At 40.7% G+C, this 16,366-nt stretch overlaps 2 protein-coding genes across 3 annotated transcripts; one reads left to right on the forward strand and one right to left on the reverse strand.

The window, feature by feature from the left end:
• The first annotated feature begins 17 nt into the window (after positions 1-17).
• Positions 18-4,986, forward strand: eif2s1b (eukaryotic translation initiation factor 2, subunit 1 alpha b). The gene is made up of 8 exons (XM_026319429.2): positions 18-173; positions 1,246-1,488; positions 2,121-2,200; positions 2,422-2,573; positions 2,691-2,797; positions 2,906-3,003; positions 3,341-3,484; positions 4,318-4,986. Exons 2-8 carry the CDS (start codon positions 1,248-1,250, stop codon positions 4,441-4,443), a joined length of 948 nt encoding a protein of 315 aa, XP_026175214.1. The 5' UTR covers positions 18-173; positions 1,246-1,247; the 3' UTR covers positions 4,444-4,986.
• On the reverse strand, positions 4,889-15,532 carry rbm25b (RNA binding motif protein 25b). Of its 2 annotated transcripts, XM_026319426.2 has the most exons (18): positions 15,392-15,532; positions 14,761-14,861; positions 14,283-14,500; positions 13,997-14,054; positions 13,670-13,830; positions 13,293-13,478; positions 13,121-13,204; positions 10,330-10,601; positions 9,849-9,966; positions 9,419-9,508; positions 8,968-9,041; positions 8,503-8,653; positions 7,881-8,289; positions 6,730-7,025; positions 6,408-6,506; positions 6,275-6,322; positions 5,933-6,016; positions 4,889-5,025 (listed from the first exon to the last, which is right to left on the reverse strand). In XM_026319426.2, the coding sequence occupies exons 2-18, from the start codon at positions 14,837-14,839 to the stop codon at positions 4,915-4,917; spliced, it is 2,538 nt and encodes an 845-aa protein (XP_026175211.1). In that variant the 5' UTR covers positions 14,840-14,861; positions 15,392-15,532; the 3' UTR covers positions 4,889-4,914. The 2 variants fall into 2 exon arrangements, with proteins under 2 accessions (XP_026175211.1, XP_026175212.1); XM_026319427.1 differs by lacking the exon at positions 4,889-5,025 and having other exon boundaries at positions 5,095-6,016.
• Positions 15,533-16,366: the final 834 nt, after the last annotated feature.

A 16,366-nucleotide genomic window follows, 5' to 3' on the forward strand; every position in this document is an offset into this window, starting at 1 on the left:
TCCCCAAAACCTCTGACGATCATTTCCGGGTCGAGGAATCAGCACACCCATGAATTTGAGCTAGCGGGCCTGAAGTCTTCATTCAGGAAAAGCTCAAAGAAAGTCCAGTCGGGCATTTCAACGCGTCTAGTGCAGAACATTCCCTCGTATCGTCCTGTAACCGTATGACACAGGTGGGTTCGTGTTGGTAAAACAGATGTTTGACGGGCACCGGGGAGCAGACGTGGTTGTTAGCCTGCTAGCTAACGTGTGCCGCATGTGAGGGGACCCGGGGTGTTAGCTCGGAGCTAACGGGTGTTAAACAAACAGGTTTTCTTCTTTAAACCAAACTCCTGTGTCTCGGTGTCACACGTGGTCGGTGTGAGCTGCTGTCTGGGGGTTTGTTACAGCAGCTTTGGTTGAAACAGCTGAGGCTTCTCGTTTGTCTCGTTGCATCATCCCGTTAAAAAAGGGGAATGAGATGTTTTAGTGGCGACACAGTCTGTTGGTTTGACTCCTGCTTCACCTGCCTGTGTGTGTTTGGGTAACAGCCATTCAAACGGCTCAGGGCTGATCGGGTAATGTCTGGGGGGTTCAGGATATGGATCAGCTGCAGCACGAGCTTCCAAAATGATTATTAATATAAATTAACGACCAGTTGCATTTCAGTATTTCACAGGATAAAAGGGCAGAGAGAACTAACTAACTATTGTGGCGATAATCTCAAATCTATTTACAGCTGAACGATTTTCAAAGTGCAGAAAAATGTGCTGAATTTTGTTTAAAGTGGCGCTAATTCACTTTTCTGCTCAATGAAGTTGTGAGACAGATTTTAATAGTCCAGGTCAAAACTGGAGCAATGAGCCTTTAGGATGTCAAGAATTTTTGTTCTTTAGTTTAAGTCTAAAAAAAACTAATGATTCTACAATTCCCATAATGCATGTAAAGTAATGTTTTCTTTTTAATTAGACTTCCCCTGTCTTTCAAACTCTAAACATCCAGTTTGTACTTTGTGTTGCTCTTTGTAAAGTTAAATAACATTTTCAGTGTCTAATCCTGAACCAGATGACCTGTATTACATCACTGTGACGTCATCACCAGGGTTATTTTCTCTGGCTCCCTCTAGAAACTCATAAAACATAACCTGCAGCTTTTACAGCCTAAATTGTGCTTTTGTCGACCTGCAGACTGATCATAATGTGTTAATGAAAAACGGCCACCTGCTCTAGATGTTTAACATCAGTCTTATTGTTCCTGTCCCCACAGCGATGCCGGGGCTCAGCTGTCGATTTTACCAGCACCGGTTCCCAGAGGTGGAGGATGTTGTGATGGTGAACGTGAGATCCATCGCTGAGATGGGCGCCTACGTCAGCCTGTTGGAGTACAACAACATTGAGGGCATGATCCTCCTGAGCGAGCTGTCACGTCGACGTATCCGCTCCATCAACAAGCTCATCCGCATAGGCCGCAATGAGTGTGTGGTCGTCATCCGAGTAGACAAAGAGAAGGGTAGGTGACACATCGAGTCAAAGTGGCTGGTGGAACAAATGTAATACATCATCCACATAAAGCTTTGGGACTGCCATAAATAAATAAGATCTTATAAACTGAGACAGATGATTTTCATAATTTGCTGCAGAAATAGGAATATTGTCAGACAGTTATTATACTGTAGAATGACTGTACATTTGCAGGCACCTAGAGCTGCATTCAACGGTATCATGAGAAACTTATTGTCATTAATTTGTTTATCTTATTCTAAAATGTCAGCAGCTTATCACAAATTTGCATGTGTGAAAACAATCGCTGGTTGCATGTGTCTACTGTAGCAGAGGAGATAACGTTGGTTATTTAGTTACCAACTGAAAAAGTACCAGCATTCAAATGGAAAACAGTTTGTGGCGCTTTAGTCATCAAATGTTGTTTTTAAGTGACACGTTGATTTTTGAAGTTGGAATTTTAACTGTTGTCCTGTCCCTGAATTAAATCATCAAATATCTGCAGCAGTAATGTGAGAAACTCATGGAGCGCCAGCCACTATCCTGAGGCATTTGTGACATTCAGATTCTTTCCTATGACAATATTGTAAAAACAGATGTTGAATAAACAGGGTCAATGCATCTCTTTGCTGCTCTCTCCAGGATATATTGATTTATCAAAAAGAAGAGTTTCACCAGAGGAGGCCATCAAGTGTGAAGATAAGTTCACCAAATCTAAAACTGTAAGTCAGTTTGTTGTACTCATATCATTCTAACTTGAAATTATAGAAGTGGCAGCTGCCATGTTAAATTATTTCCTTCATTCATGCAAACCCTATTGTAAATACAAGTGAAAGACCCATGAGCACCTTTCCTCAATAGGGTTAAATCTCTGCAGTTGAAAACTCAAGGCTTTTTTTTTAAGGTGTCTTTGAATGTGATCTGACTAAAGATGTGTTTGCAGGTGTACAGCATCCTGCGACATGTGGCAGAGGTGCTGGATTACAGTAAGGATGAGCAGTTAGAGAGCTTGTACCAACGCACCGCCTGGGTCTTTGATGAGAAATACAAGCGGCCGGGATATGGAGCTTATGATGTCTTCAAACAGGCTGTATCGTAAGTTATTCTTTTAAGATAATGGTGTTTTTGGGGAATTCATCTCTTGACAAAGTGAGTGGCAGTTACTTTATTTGATAACATCTTATCTAATGCTGAATATCTTCTATCGTCCAGAGATCCTGCCATTCTGGACAGTCTGGACTTAACAGAGAAAGAGAGGAGTGTGCTGATTGACAACATCAACAGGCGACTCACCCCACAGGCTGTTAAAATCAGAGCAGGTAAAAAAAAAAAAAAAAAAAAGGCTCAAGCATGTAATTATGCATGAAGCCTGAAACCTAAACTGTACATATGAAGTAACATTTTATGTTTGCTTGCTCTTTCTGCAGACATTGAAGTGGCGTGCTATGGATATGAGGGCATTGATGCAGTGAAGGAAGCGCTGCGGGCTGGACTCAGCTGCTCCACGGAGAGCATGCCCATCAAGGTAATTTTAACTTAACTCCCTTACTAGTACCGGGGCACAGGGCAGCCAGTGGGGGTGTCACCTTAGTCATGGTATTGAGGGTGGACAGGGCGCTGGACTCTGCCCACCGACCTGAGACTCAAACTCGGGTTATAAGTCCGGCTCCCTATCAATTAGGCCACGACTGCCACATGTGAAATTATTCCATCTTCAGTCACCTGAAAACCTTTGTCGTGTCTATAAATTCACACTTTATGAAATTCTTATATTTTAAGTGCAGCCTAATGGCATTTGTTGTTAAGTAAAAGCTGCTACTGTAAATGTGTTGTAGTGTAAAAGAAACTGTTGTGATTGACAGATCAACCTGATCGCTCCCCCTCGTTACGTGATGACAACCACCACTCTGGAGCGCACAGAGGGCCTGTCTGTCCTCAACCAGGCCATGGCTGCCATCAAGGAGAAGATTGAGGAGAAAAGAGGCGTCTTTAATATCCAGATGGAGGTAAGCTACTTCACTTCCTGTGTGTTAGCATTTAACATTTTCATTATACATTTTCAGAAATGTGTATAATGTTCTAGTCAGGCTAAGGTGTACAGTAAAAACCATTACTCAGCTTCTATTTAGAGTTGTTACACTTGGACTACAAACACAGATATGAAAGGACAAAGGCGTTTGACAGTGTAATTTAATATTGAAAGTAACATCAACATTTTTAAGTTACTGTAATTTAATCCTGATCTAAGAGAGGTGGCTGTGGCTCAGGGGGTAGTACAGGTTATCCAGTAACCCAGGGGTTAACGGTTCAAGCCTCAGTTTCTCCAGGGCACCAAATGTCAGGTTCCAGCAGTGTATGTGTCCATGAATGGGTAAATAGTATAGTGCACTTGAGTATGGAAAAGCCTGTCTACATTGTAGAATTTAGTGTTATATAAATATTGGTTTATGTGGTTAAGTAAAATTTTCATTAGGGCCTGTACATAATTTCTCTGACATATTTTATGTATATGTACACACCTGGGGTGGGCAATTCTGGTCCTTAAGGGGAGCGGCCCTACTCATTTTGTTTCCCCTAACTATCCCTGCCCTGCCCTGCCAATTGGATCAACTGTATTAAGTGAATCAGAAGCTGGAAGATACCATCTCTGATGGGGGTGGAATAGGGAAAGACGTAATGAATTGGTATCTTCTGATTGCCTGAACACACCTGATCCAGGAAATCAGGAGTGGGTAGAGGTAGTTAGAAAACAAGGAGAGCAGTGGTCCTTCGGGACCAGAATTGCTCACTTTGGCTCTACACTATGTCCAAGAACTAAGCTGTAACCTGTCTCCTTAAGCCCAAGGTGGTGACAGACACGGATGAGACAGAGCTCGCCCGCCAACTGGAGAGGCTAGAGAGGGAGAACGCCGAGGTTGATGGAGATGATGACGCTGAAGAAATGGAGGCCAAAGCGGAGGACTAGAGCTAGACCCTGGAGGAATGCTGGTGGGGAAAAAAATAATAAAGCAGAAAAGTGGACAGACCTGGCCAGACACTCATTCCAACAGATGTTAACTTTCACATTGCAAACATTAACTGGCGTTTATAGTTCATTGGCAAATGTCCCAGTCTGTTGATTAGCAGGGTTCATCTCAGAGGATGCCAACACAAAATGCTGTCTTCTTATCCAGACATGGACACAAGGAAAGTTACACTTCAGATAAAGCATCAGTATAGTTTCTATTTTCAAGTACGCTGATTTGAATAACAACACAACAAAAGCTGCTTAAAAGCAGTGGCCTTTACTTACCTCTTGCTTAACAGTCCAGTGTCCTTAGTATCCATGGTGCTTCATCTGTGGGTGGTCACTGGATGTGATGATTAAAGGGGAAATGCATTGGCTCGTCTGTCTCTACACAGGATCAGTGGTGACTATGTGCTGTTTCTCTTCCAGTTAAAGGGTTTTTACAGACAAGACCTGCTCGTTTTGCTCACAAGGCATCAATAAAGTTCTGGAAGTTTTGAATACGTCTCTGTCAGCTGCTTTCAATAGGCTGAAGTGGCACTAGAATAGAAAGTAGACAGCCTCCAACAGTTCAGCTAAAACATTGGAAAACAATCGCTGGTTCACAAGTTGTTATAAAAATCAGGTTTATTTAAATGTTCACCAATACAAAAACAAATGGAGCACTTCACAACTTCAACATTCCCTGTTCTTAGCTCGTTTTCCTATAGTGGTCATGGTGTGTGTGAGACAGGGTGTGCTTTTACAGCTGCAGTCTTGTCAACAGGCACACTTCAAATGCCACCGGGGTGTGTTTGAGGTGGTCTGAGGACAAGCAGATGCCAACATGTTCACCGGGAATGTGATGAATGTTTACTTGACAAATAAGTTGGAGTCCAAACCCCTAAATAACCTTGTATTTAAAAAAAAAAAAACAAAACACATCCCTGTTGTAGTTGTGCATACTTCCAAGACTGTTCACAAATTTAAGTGCAAGCCAGATTTCACTCAGGAAATACTTCAAAGAAAAGATCACAAGGATGGTGAACCGCTTGTACTAATCCTGCAGACTGACACGTCCTAATAAATGTGTTGGCATGTATACAAATAAAAATACAGGACCAAAGGCCCGTCTATGGCAACACAACAATGGTCTTGGGTGTCAGTCAGCAGCTTCTTCTCAGTCTTATTTTACTTAAATAATGGTGCACTGTATATACACACAAAAGCACAGTCAGCACCTGCAATTAGAGAGAGGATGTGACTGTAGCCTGAGTATGATGAGGGAGGGAAAAATGGGCCTGAACAACTGGTGCAAATGTGAGAAGTGAGCAGAATTCACAGTTACAGTGAACTGGTACGGACTAGTTTTTGGGGTGACATAATTGCGCTACACTATTATACAGTATGTAGAGGGTAAGGAGGACAATTGATCTCAATTCAGTGGTTGGTGTTTTGCTTATTTTACCAGTCCAATCTTCTTAGCCTCTGTTTCATAAATAAGTAACCTCCACATCTTCACAATGAAAACTTCAGCTTCTTCATCAAGAACCTGTAAGAAGAGCAAAAAGAAAACGTTATGAGTTACACACAAAAGTAGTTTGACAAGAGAAATGCTTCCTGCATGTAGCCACTTCTGCAGTTCAGGAGATCTGACTCCAACAGATTTTGTTAAACTATTCTTAATCCATAATATGGAGGTGAAACCACAAATTTACATAAAACAAAAAAACCCCAGAATATTTCATTGGAAAAAACTGACTGTCCACAAAAATAAAATCATTCAGCAATGATCCATTGCATTACTCACCATAGCAACATCATCTAAAATACTCTGAGGCATACTGTGAGCCATCACCTGAAAAACAAAGACAAATCCATCAGTCTCACGCCACTTTCCGTCAAAGTGTAAATCTAGTTTAGAGGCGACATGTGAACGATACCTTGGAGCAGACGAAGTCCACTAATGTCGGCTCTTCCTCGCCGATGTACTCAATGATCTTTTTATTAATCCAGGGCCGAACACGCCGTTCCATTAATGTCTGTAATGACATAAAAGCATACGTTTGGAAGACGTACTAACATCTACTACATTTCTCAATCACTGTTACAATCTGACTGAGGACAGCAAGACAAATGAGGAAGGGAGAAGTGAGGAAAAAAAATATAATAATTTGTTTACTCAAATGTCACCAACAGCCAGAGGTCAAATAGGACAAATTCAATTAAATATTTATTAAATGAACATGTTTTCCTTTTTCTCACCGCGTCAACCATAGACCAGTCCAGTGGGTAAGAGAACAGCTCAGGCTTTGCTGTAGGAATCTTTTCAATCAGGGTCTTGATGTGTTTGCGTTTCTCTTCAGCATTGGCTCCTTTTATGCTAGAGAGGCCGGCACCGTCCACCCCGAGACTCTTGTCATCGTCATAATCCAGGGGAACTAGCTTCCTCTTGCGGGGCTGTTCGTCGGCCTCCTCATCATCAAACTTGTCAAAGACGCTGTCCACGGGCAGCTTCTTCCGTTTACCTGCGTGAGGTTGACTCGGGCTTCCTGTCGCCCCTGGAGAGGACATGCAGTTGGAAAAAAAATGCAATTTTAATTTACAAATGATAAAACTATTTGAATATATGCAGCACAAATTACAACAAGATACTGGTTGGGTACTTGATTCCAACCAGGACTAGTTCCTTTATCATATGCAAGTGTCTGTTTCAAGGAAAAGGAAAACCTGTTTGCAGTTTGACAGATGGCAGCTTCTGCTTTTGTCGGAGAAAAAAAACTGCTTTGACGTCCTTAAATTAATGATTTACCTTCAGTCAGATTTCATAAACCTCTGTATGGCCAAATATTGTCATGATTTAGATTCATGCTATTCCCACTTGCCTTATCTACACCTTCTTCAGTTAGTGATTGCCTACATTATCCACTGACTCATGATCTGTTTTGTTTTTCCAGATGTATGAAAGTACATGTGGCAAGAATACAGAACTTTGGTGTGTGTGGTTATTAAAATGACTCAAATCTATTTGAGAATATTGGAGTTGATTACTATCAGTAGACAAAGAAAAACTAGGTGTATTTGGAGCAGAATCTGGCAATGTTTTACTATGTTAACTTCACAGTGTCACCATACCACTGCTGAATTTGAAGCAACAAACAAAATTAATTCTCCATTAATGACCTGAGTAGAGCAGCAAATGACAAATATTTCCACTACCAGTCTGCCTTTTCCCCAAATGAATCAATAATCATTTAGTCTACAAAATCTAGTTTATAGGAATATTTCTGAAACTGAAGGTTACATCTGTAAGTAAGTTGACCACACAGAGTTAACATGATTAACATGGGTGTTAATCTTATGTCTATCAACCAAATAATGTTAGTTTGTGCTTTTACACATTTTTTTGGACTTACCCAGCTTGAGGCTTAGGCCGATCTTTGGCCGGTGTTCCTCCTGTGGCAGGGCCTCAGGGGGTGAGTTCTCATGGGGGATGATGATGCCACAGGGCGACTCGTCCCCAGGAGTGTTGGGGGACACGTTGCCACTGGCTGATGACACAGAGGGTGCTGCTGTGATGGGCCTCATTGTGGGCTTCAGGCATGGTTTTGATTCAGGGTTGTCTTCATCGTTGTCATAATCGTCCTCACCCTCCTCCACCTCGTCGTCTGAGTGGGTGACCCGTAAGCGGCCTTCTGGTCTGTCCTGTTCCACCTGGCGGTCCCGGTGATCTCGTGACCCCCTATGGCGCTCTCGCTCCTCCTCAGGCTCAGGTTCTTGGATGATGGGCGGTTGCCTCAGACGCTCCTCCTCTTCCTCCTCCATCTGGACCAATAAGAGGCAGATATGCAAAAAATAAACACCCCATCACTATGTTGTACAGAAAATAAGATCAGCAGACAATGAAAACTGGACACCCCTGATGTGCAAAGATGCAAAGACACTCTGATGATAAAGTGACCTTCACAAATACAACAGACAGCATGATGACTCATTACAGACATCCAGGCAAACACATATTATTGCAAACAAACATACCCTGCGAAGCTCTGCGTCTGGATCTGGATGTCCCTCGTCTAACAGCCTCTGTCTGATCTCTTCCAGCTCCTCCTTCTCCCTCTTCCTGTCACGCTCGTCCGCCTCCATCTCCTTCTCTCGGTCTCTGAGACGCTTCTGCAGTGCACTGCCCCTAGGGGTCATACCAAAAATAACAGCTTTCAGAACAATGGCCACAGCAGCCTTACTGCATCTGCTACAAGTTAGATCTGGGTCACACAGCATCTGCTGGGACTTTTTACATGTTTAGGTCCCACATGGATCACACAGAAGAGTGAACTGGATACATAAAGGTTTATTTTTCATAATTCACAACAGTTCTGACATATCTAATTTGATATTGTAGACAATGTACATCTGTAACATTTAAACTGAAGGCAAACCCTTTCTACAGAGGCATGCATTTTTGAATGACCCTATTTGGTTGAGAAAGCACATGTTGCTCACCTGTAGTATTTGGGGTCATCTCTGTCATCATCATAGTCTTCAAGAAACTCTTTCAACCGTTTACCCTCTTTCATCTGAAGACACACACAAACACACACACACTCGACTATCAGGCACTTTGTTGCAGGATAAATGTTTGCAGGTTTCTTTGTCCAAATCCATCCAGATAAATACACAAAACCATATCAAAGCTTTGTTCTGAAAAGCATAGTAACATGCGTGTTTAATAGAACTGTTTATCAAAAAATAATAATAAAACATACCCATTAATGACAATCTACTTCTAACCAAAACTTTAAGCTCAAATATATTCTGTAGTAGAGTGATTACAAAGTAAATTTGCTAGGGCTAAGCTTAAAGGTAAAACTAGGCAATATTGTCCATTTTTAAGGTAATGTGTACACCAGATGCTCAAAAAAATAAATAAAGTTTTAAGCCGAAGTCCTCTGACCATTTCTCGTCGCCGCTCTTCTTCCCTCTCAGTCTCCTTGGCGTAATCCCGTGCCTTCTTCCTCTCCCTGAGCTCCCAGTTTTTTAGCCGCTGTAATTAATACAATGTCAGGTAAGACACAAATAAATACAGACATATAACTACAAGATGAGAGAGTAACACATTATACTATTTTTTAGTAAAAACTAATACCCAGGAAAATATTTGAAGATTTACATGTTTTTGGAACACCAAGTAATCATTCATGGTGTTTGTTTATTTTATTCCCAGGTGTTTCTTTGGATGATTCTAATTTCCATCCCTGAACTAAATAACTGTCATTAATATTTAGGATCTAGTAGCTGTAACGCCACGGCTGACTGGCATTAAGTGTTAGTGATCACTTCTTGTGATAAAGTAGCACCTTGGCCTCCATCCCACCTTCCCCTACCTCCTGATAAGCAGCTTCCTTGTCTCTGAGTTTCCTCTCCAGCTTTCTGCGTTCATACGCATCCTCTTCATCCTCTTGGTCTCGCTTCTTTTCTCTGTCTCGGTCGCGACTCATCTCCCTGCAAAAATGTGTTACAATTGGCTCTTTTGAAGAATATACAACATACTATACTATATAATACGCAGTATAGAGTAACTGCAAATGTTTAACACTAAACAAGCAAGGTCTCTAAATGTCAACATGGTGATGAGAATAAATGAAAACACCCACAGTGGGTGTGTAAATCCTCTAACCCTTACGAGAAAAGTTTTGCATGATATATAGCAAGCAAAGGAAAACTAGTCTGGTTGCTGAGGGTCTCTTTTTTTTCTTTTTTTTTTTTTTTTACACTTCATGCTGACAAATAATTCATAACATTCAGCATTTGGGAATGTTTGAATTAATTGCCGAGCTCTACTGTGTGTCTGTTTTTCTCCTGTACCTGGATCGGCTGCGGTCAGTGCTCCTTTCACGGCTTCTGTCCCTCTCCCATTCTCTATCTCGCTCTCTTTCTCTGGTCCGGCGTTCACGGTCTTTGTCTCTGTCTTTTTCCCGTTCTCGCTCTCTTTCCCTCTCCCGTTCCCTCTCTCGTTCCTTCTCCCTCTCACGGTCCCGTCGCTCTCTTTCACGCTCTCGCTCCTTTTCCCGTTCCCTCCTTTCCCGTTCAAACTCCAGTCTCTCTTTCTCCCTCTTGTCCTTCTCCTCTTCCAGTTTCTGCAGAGCAAAACACAGACAGGTTCAGCCAAGGCCCTGTGACATCCAATGAGTCTTTGCAGTCACTTTGCAACTGTGTACAGAGGAAGTGGTTTCCAGATTTTGAGAATTTCATGTGATATCATGCCCTACACTAATCAGTGCAAAGCTTGTAAGAGAAGCTGGAATCTTAACTGGGAAAACCTGGAACAATGAAAAGGCTCTCCTTCACGGAGAGACAACTTCATCATTCATCTAAAGCAATATGGAGAATTTTGTTGCTTCAAACTTGCAGCACAAAGTATAGTATAGCAGTAATGTAACTGGAAAACACTTTAATGGTTAAAAAGATCTGTGGAACATGTTCAATTTGAGGCATTCATAACGAGAAAAAGGCGCTGCAAAAGATAATGCTTTTTCTCTCCTTAAGAGTCCTCCTCTCAGAACAAGGAAAACAAAGACAGAAAACAGGCGTCAGTCTTTTGTTGAACTAGTTGTTTGTGACTTACAGGTGTTGAACTATGGATTCAGCCCTTCGCTGCCCCTACAAGCCTTTTAAGTTAGGCCTGGGAGGAAAGCAGGTCACACGGTATACAAGGGAAAAACGTTATGGGATTCTGTCTTGCTTAAGCATCATCATCATCATCATCATCATCATCATCATCAAAGACAACAACCTTAACTTCAATGTCACTCCGTAAAGTTCTACATAAAGAAATTAACATAACGAATATCATTTAAATTTCTGCACAGATAAATGAAATTGTATAGAAGGAGTCTTACCCCTGCAGAAGTCTTCAGCTGCTCTTAATGGTCATTACTCAGATTCACACACACGCAGACACACACCACAACTCTACCTTACTGGGCATACACACAAGGCTTTGAATGTATTTGGTAAGATTTACAGTTAAAATGTCATTACAGAACAGTCCTGGATCAAATAAATAAAAGATTCCTGCTCAGTGTCTTTCATTTTGATTGTATTCAGGGCAGTTAAATTCTGTTACACACAGTAAAACATATATAGTTTGGTACGGGCAACTGTAGAATGAACCCAATATCATGTAAATGCTATGTAACCTGAGGTTTATATGCAACCACAGGCCAACAGCTAGTCTTGAGCAGGAAAAATTAATCTCGAAGCCTTGGGTGTAATGCAACTCAACTGAAGGAAACTTGACATGAGAAGAAAGACGGTAGACATTAGCAGGAGTAACTTTGCATACATTACATAAATATTACTCATGGCTGACTCTAGTATAAATATTCAATTTAATTATAGGTGCACATTTTTTGCATGTTTTTTGGGTTATTTTACCTACCTCTGTGGTGGGCTCCTTAAACAGATACAGTCCGGCTGTACTGTTCTGAGCAAAAAAATAATTATGATTTTCCTGTTAGAGTAACAATCCATTAGACTGATTTTATTCATCACTGACTGAAACTGTTTAGATTTTTTTTTTTATTACTACTATTGGCAGAATCTTAGTCTTCTACATGTGCAGTTTTGCTCTTTTTTAGACAAAGCAGACAACATGAACTGTTTCCTCTTGAACAGTTTTTAAATTAAAGGCATGAACTCACTGATCTATCTCACAAAAAAGAAAAACAAGGCAGAGAACAAGACGATGATGAAGACCGAAACCACTCAATACATACAAACAGCACGTACCTTGTCAGTCTTCAGATCAGCATGCTGCTGTGGAGAGGGCGCCCCCCCACGCTAAAATAATAAAGGCTACAGCCAAAGTCACTGAAGTGGTTATTGACAAGAGTCCCTGTGTTTCATGGACATGAACACCATTAAGACAGACCATCATTTATAGAGGACTAACACAGGTTCACTGACTTTCCAGCTTTTGGGGAAACCACCAATACTGTGGTAAATTCAAGATTATAAATTAGAGATGTAGCCTCGTACTGTCAAAGAGATGAATAAAAATTTAAAAAAAAGCATAAGCCCAGGTGAACACGTACAACAGCACAGTGCAGTTGCCCCTATGCAAGTCCTCAAGAGGGGGGCGCCCAGTATATGTATAGAATAAATGAAGGCTCATACTTACATCCTATCCTCGCAACTTTTTCCAAAGCTCTGAGATTCATCTTGCTTTAGTCACCATATGATCACTATCATAATGGTGGGGTTTAATGAATAGATTAGCTTTTAAGTAACTTTACATTGTCTCCATGCATTTCTGTGTGATGAATGAAGAATGGATCTATAATGGTCACACCTAGATAGTTTCACTACGGTGGTCACAGGTGTCAAATCGGGCCTGAGAAAGGTGACAAAAACACTAGCTGTCTGCCTAATTATGGTGTTTGAACACTGAACATAAAACATTTTATTTAAAATGGGGCAAATAACTGTGGTGTAAATTTTAGGAAATGCCAATTTGTGGCATAATATGTTACTGAGACCAAGAAAAGCTTGGTAAATGTGTCCACTAAATGTGTAAACTTTAGGAGTGAACTATGTGAGCAGCTGCTGTCCAAAACCTGTAATGTCAACTACAAGATCAAAAAAGCCACTTTACCTTATGAGTGTCTCGAAATTTACTAATCTCTCTGGAAATCAGGTCTCTCTTGTCTTCTTCCATGTCAATTGTGTTAATGTCATCCTATGGTAAAGAAGACAAATCAGTTCTCCATTGGAAATATCAATTCTTATAAAAGAGGCTGGAAAAGAATTAATACACGTTATAATACCTCTTCTTTTTTCTCCTTTTTTCTCTTTCGTCGCTGGGAGTCCTCATCCTGTGAGGGGGCGTTGAGTTCAGCAGCATATTCTCGAATCAATCCATCGATAGCACCTTTAATTATCTGATCCTTTTTCTTGGTCTCCTCATCTAGAACCTCTTCCTCATCATCACCTCCGTCTTCAGCCTTCTTGGTCTGCGAATAAAAAAAAAAAAAAATTTTTTTAAAAGTCCTCAAGTTATCCTCGAACTTAGTAACTGCCATAATAAAAACATTTATTTGAAATCAATCTAAAAAATGGACAGGAATTCATGATCAATTCCTGAAGCAACAAATGAGGTATACTGAGCAAACTCAACTTATAATTTCCTAAAACTGTTTCATACCCCATTTAAAGTCTTCTTTTTGGCCTTCCACTCATCTAGCTGAGCTTTTGTTTTGGCATCCACTTTGACCAGCAGGTTTTTGTCTCCAATCTGCAAGTCATGAAGCAGCCGCAGTGCTCGTAAAGTGGACTCTGGCTCCTTGTACTCACAAAAACCAAAAGCTGCAACAGATATTGACACAGAAATGCACATGAAGGTAAGTTATAACAATAGGTTTGTAAGTTCTCCAAGTAATATCACCTCATGGATTTAGTGTTGATCACTGACATAAGCCAGGTATCAAAGTATCTACTGAACTAAAAATACTACATATCAGTTAGGAATTACCTTGAAGCTTTCCAGAGGCTCCCTGGACTCTCTTCCAGCTCAGAACAATTCCACATTTCTAAGACATTGGAACAACAGAACAAAGAGTTCTCAACTCAAGTAGAAGTTGATTTTTTTTTGTCTGTCCCAAGACACGAATCAGCTTCAACTTATGAAAAATCTTTAATTACCATGGACAGTTTGTCCTTGAATTACATACTCATTCCAATATAGAGTATTTTTAAGTCATTTGAATATTATTTGAATATTTGTAACATCCTAAAGACTCTTCATCTCTCTCTCTTACCGCCAACAGTTGTCTGATCAGCATGTCTGAAGCTTTCTCTGATATGTTTCCCACAAACACTGTGGTGGTGGGGCCACTGCTTTCATCATTCTCCTTGGCTCGTAAAGCCGCAATGTCCTTCTTAGTAATTGCAGGCTTACTAACCACTGACACAGAAGGCACCATCACTGCTGGGGTAGGGGTCATGATGCCCATGTGGACTGGGATCATTGGAGCTCCTGCAATCACCAACAAAAGGATATAAGCAAGAGACCAAGCAGTCTGGAATAAAAAACTTTAAATCAGAGTAGCTGGCTGTAGATTACTGCACTTCTGAAAGTGTTGATTTCCCATTCATCTCTTAACAAAAACATGAAACCTTCCAATAACAACCTTTCTTTACTCAAGGCTGCTATTGTGATTAGTACAAATATTATGCTCAACACTAATGTGAATATAATGAATACAGCCGTATTATATATATATATGGTGGGCTTACCTGAAGGGAACCCAGCATACTGTGGGGGCATCCCAGGAGGGGGCAACAACGGCCGGTTTAAATGAGGGGGGAAGGACATTCTGAGTGTGAATCAGACCGACCTAATAAAGGAAAAGTCTCCCATTAGCAACATAGGTATAATTCGCGGGTTGAGCAGTACCCAAACCCTGTACTTTCCATATTAGAAATACAGTAAGGATATTTAAGTATTAGCTTGTCGATTAAAACGACCCCGAGTTAAACACTGTGGTGTTGTGTCATCAGTTTGGCAAACAAATCTAGTATCGATTTGAGACTTTTGCTAGCCATCTAGTTAGCTTAGCCTACATTACCGGGATAATGTTACCCTAACTAACGCTAATATCATTTAGTCCCACGACTGGTGTTCGTCTATAGTTTGGTGTATATTGTTAAACAATGTGTTGTAGCGAGTTAATTCAACTCCAATTTAAGTAACAAAAGACCAGCTAGTAGCTGAGTTAGCTAAAGCTAGCATTAAGCACGCTACCGTACCCGGTATATGTTAGCTAGCCTAACAGTAGCTATAGATGTTGCTACCTAACAAACAAAACTGACTTCACCGGACTAAATACAATCTCAAACAAATGCGAAAATGTCCATATATACATACCCCAAATCAGGAGACGTACAGCGAGGTAAAAACAGATATAGGAATATTACGGATTAAGAAACTCGTTTCAACGTTCCGTATGTTGGATTAGCACGCTGGCTAGTCACGGGCCTCAAAAACATTGACGCAAGCGCTTTACGTACCAAGAATACAAGTGCGCTTGTTTTCGATGTCGGAACGTGCCGGTGGTGCGGAGCTAGAAAATGTAGAGCAAAATAACGAGTTCAGCTTCACTTTAAAACAACCATCATGGTCTTGAGGAAGATTTCAAAAACACCAAAAGTTAATAAATTCCAAATATGCAAACTAATTGTTAAGTTGGTGCAATTGTCAGTTTATGATTAGTTGAATAAATGATGATACAAAACAATCAGCTGAGTGAACCAGTTCTTTTGGAGTAAATACTTTTAAATGTGAGTGGATGCCCTAGTCCTTGCCTGTTTTTTGTTTGTTTTGTTTTCTGTGAAATGCCTTCAGATGACTGTATTGTGATTTGGCACTATACAAATAAAACTGAATTGAATTAATTATTTCCACTGCTACAAAACTGAAAGGGTTCGTCAATTATCAAAATAGTTGCTTTATAAATCTGTTGTTCGTCAACAAATCTAGTCCATGTCGCGATTTGTGTACATTTTAAAACACCAACATCTATTTTAAAACACCAACATCTTATCATGACGTATCGTTAGTATGTGTGGGTGCCTTTGCCTTTTCCTGTTTTACTACCCCTATCGATAGATATAATACTAAAACATCAGTAGGAGTTTATTATTATTATTTTAATACACTGTTAATTACGTGTCGATGTAACGCATTTACTAACATACTTTAATGCTACAAAATGTTTCCGTGGGTGGTTGCCATGGTTTCTTCGTGACAACAGCTGTGCCGCGAGGTCTGCATCTGACCGGACTCTATGGGACTCTGCATTTGACAAGCCAGTGACGTCACTTTAGGCGGGTTTTTCATGGA

This window comes from Mastacembelus armatus, chromosome 24, assembly GCF_900324485.2.
Source record: "Mastacembelus armatus chromosome 24, fMasArm1.2, whole genome shotgun sequence".
In the NCBI taxonomy this organism is placed as follows: domain Eukaryota; kingdom Metazoa; phylum Chordata; class Actinopteri; order Synbranchiformes; family Mastacembelidae; genus Mastacembelus; species Mastacembelus armatus.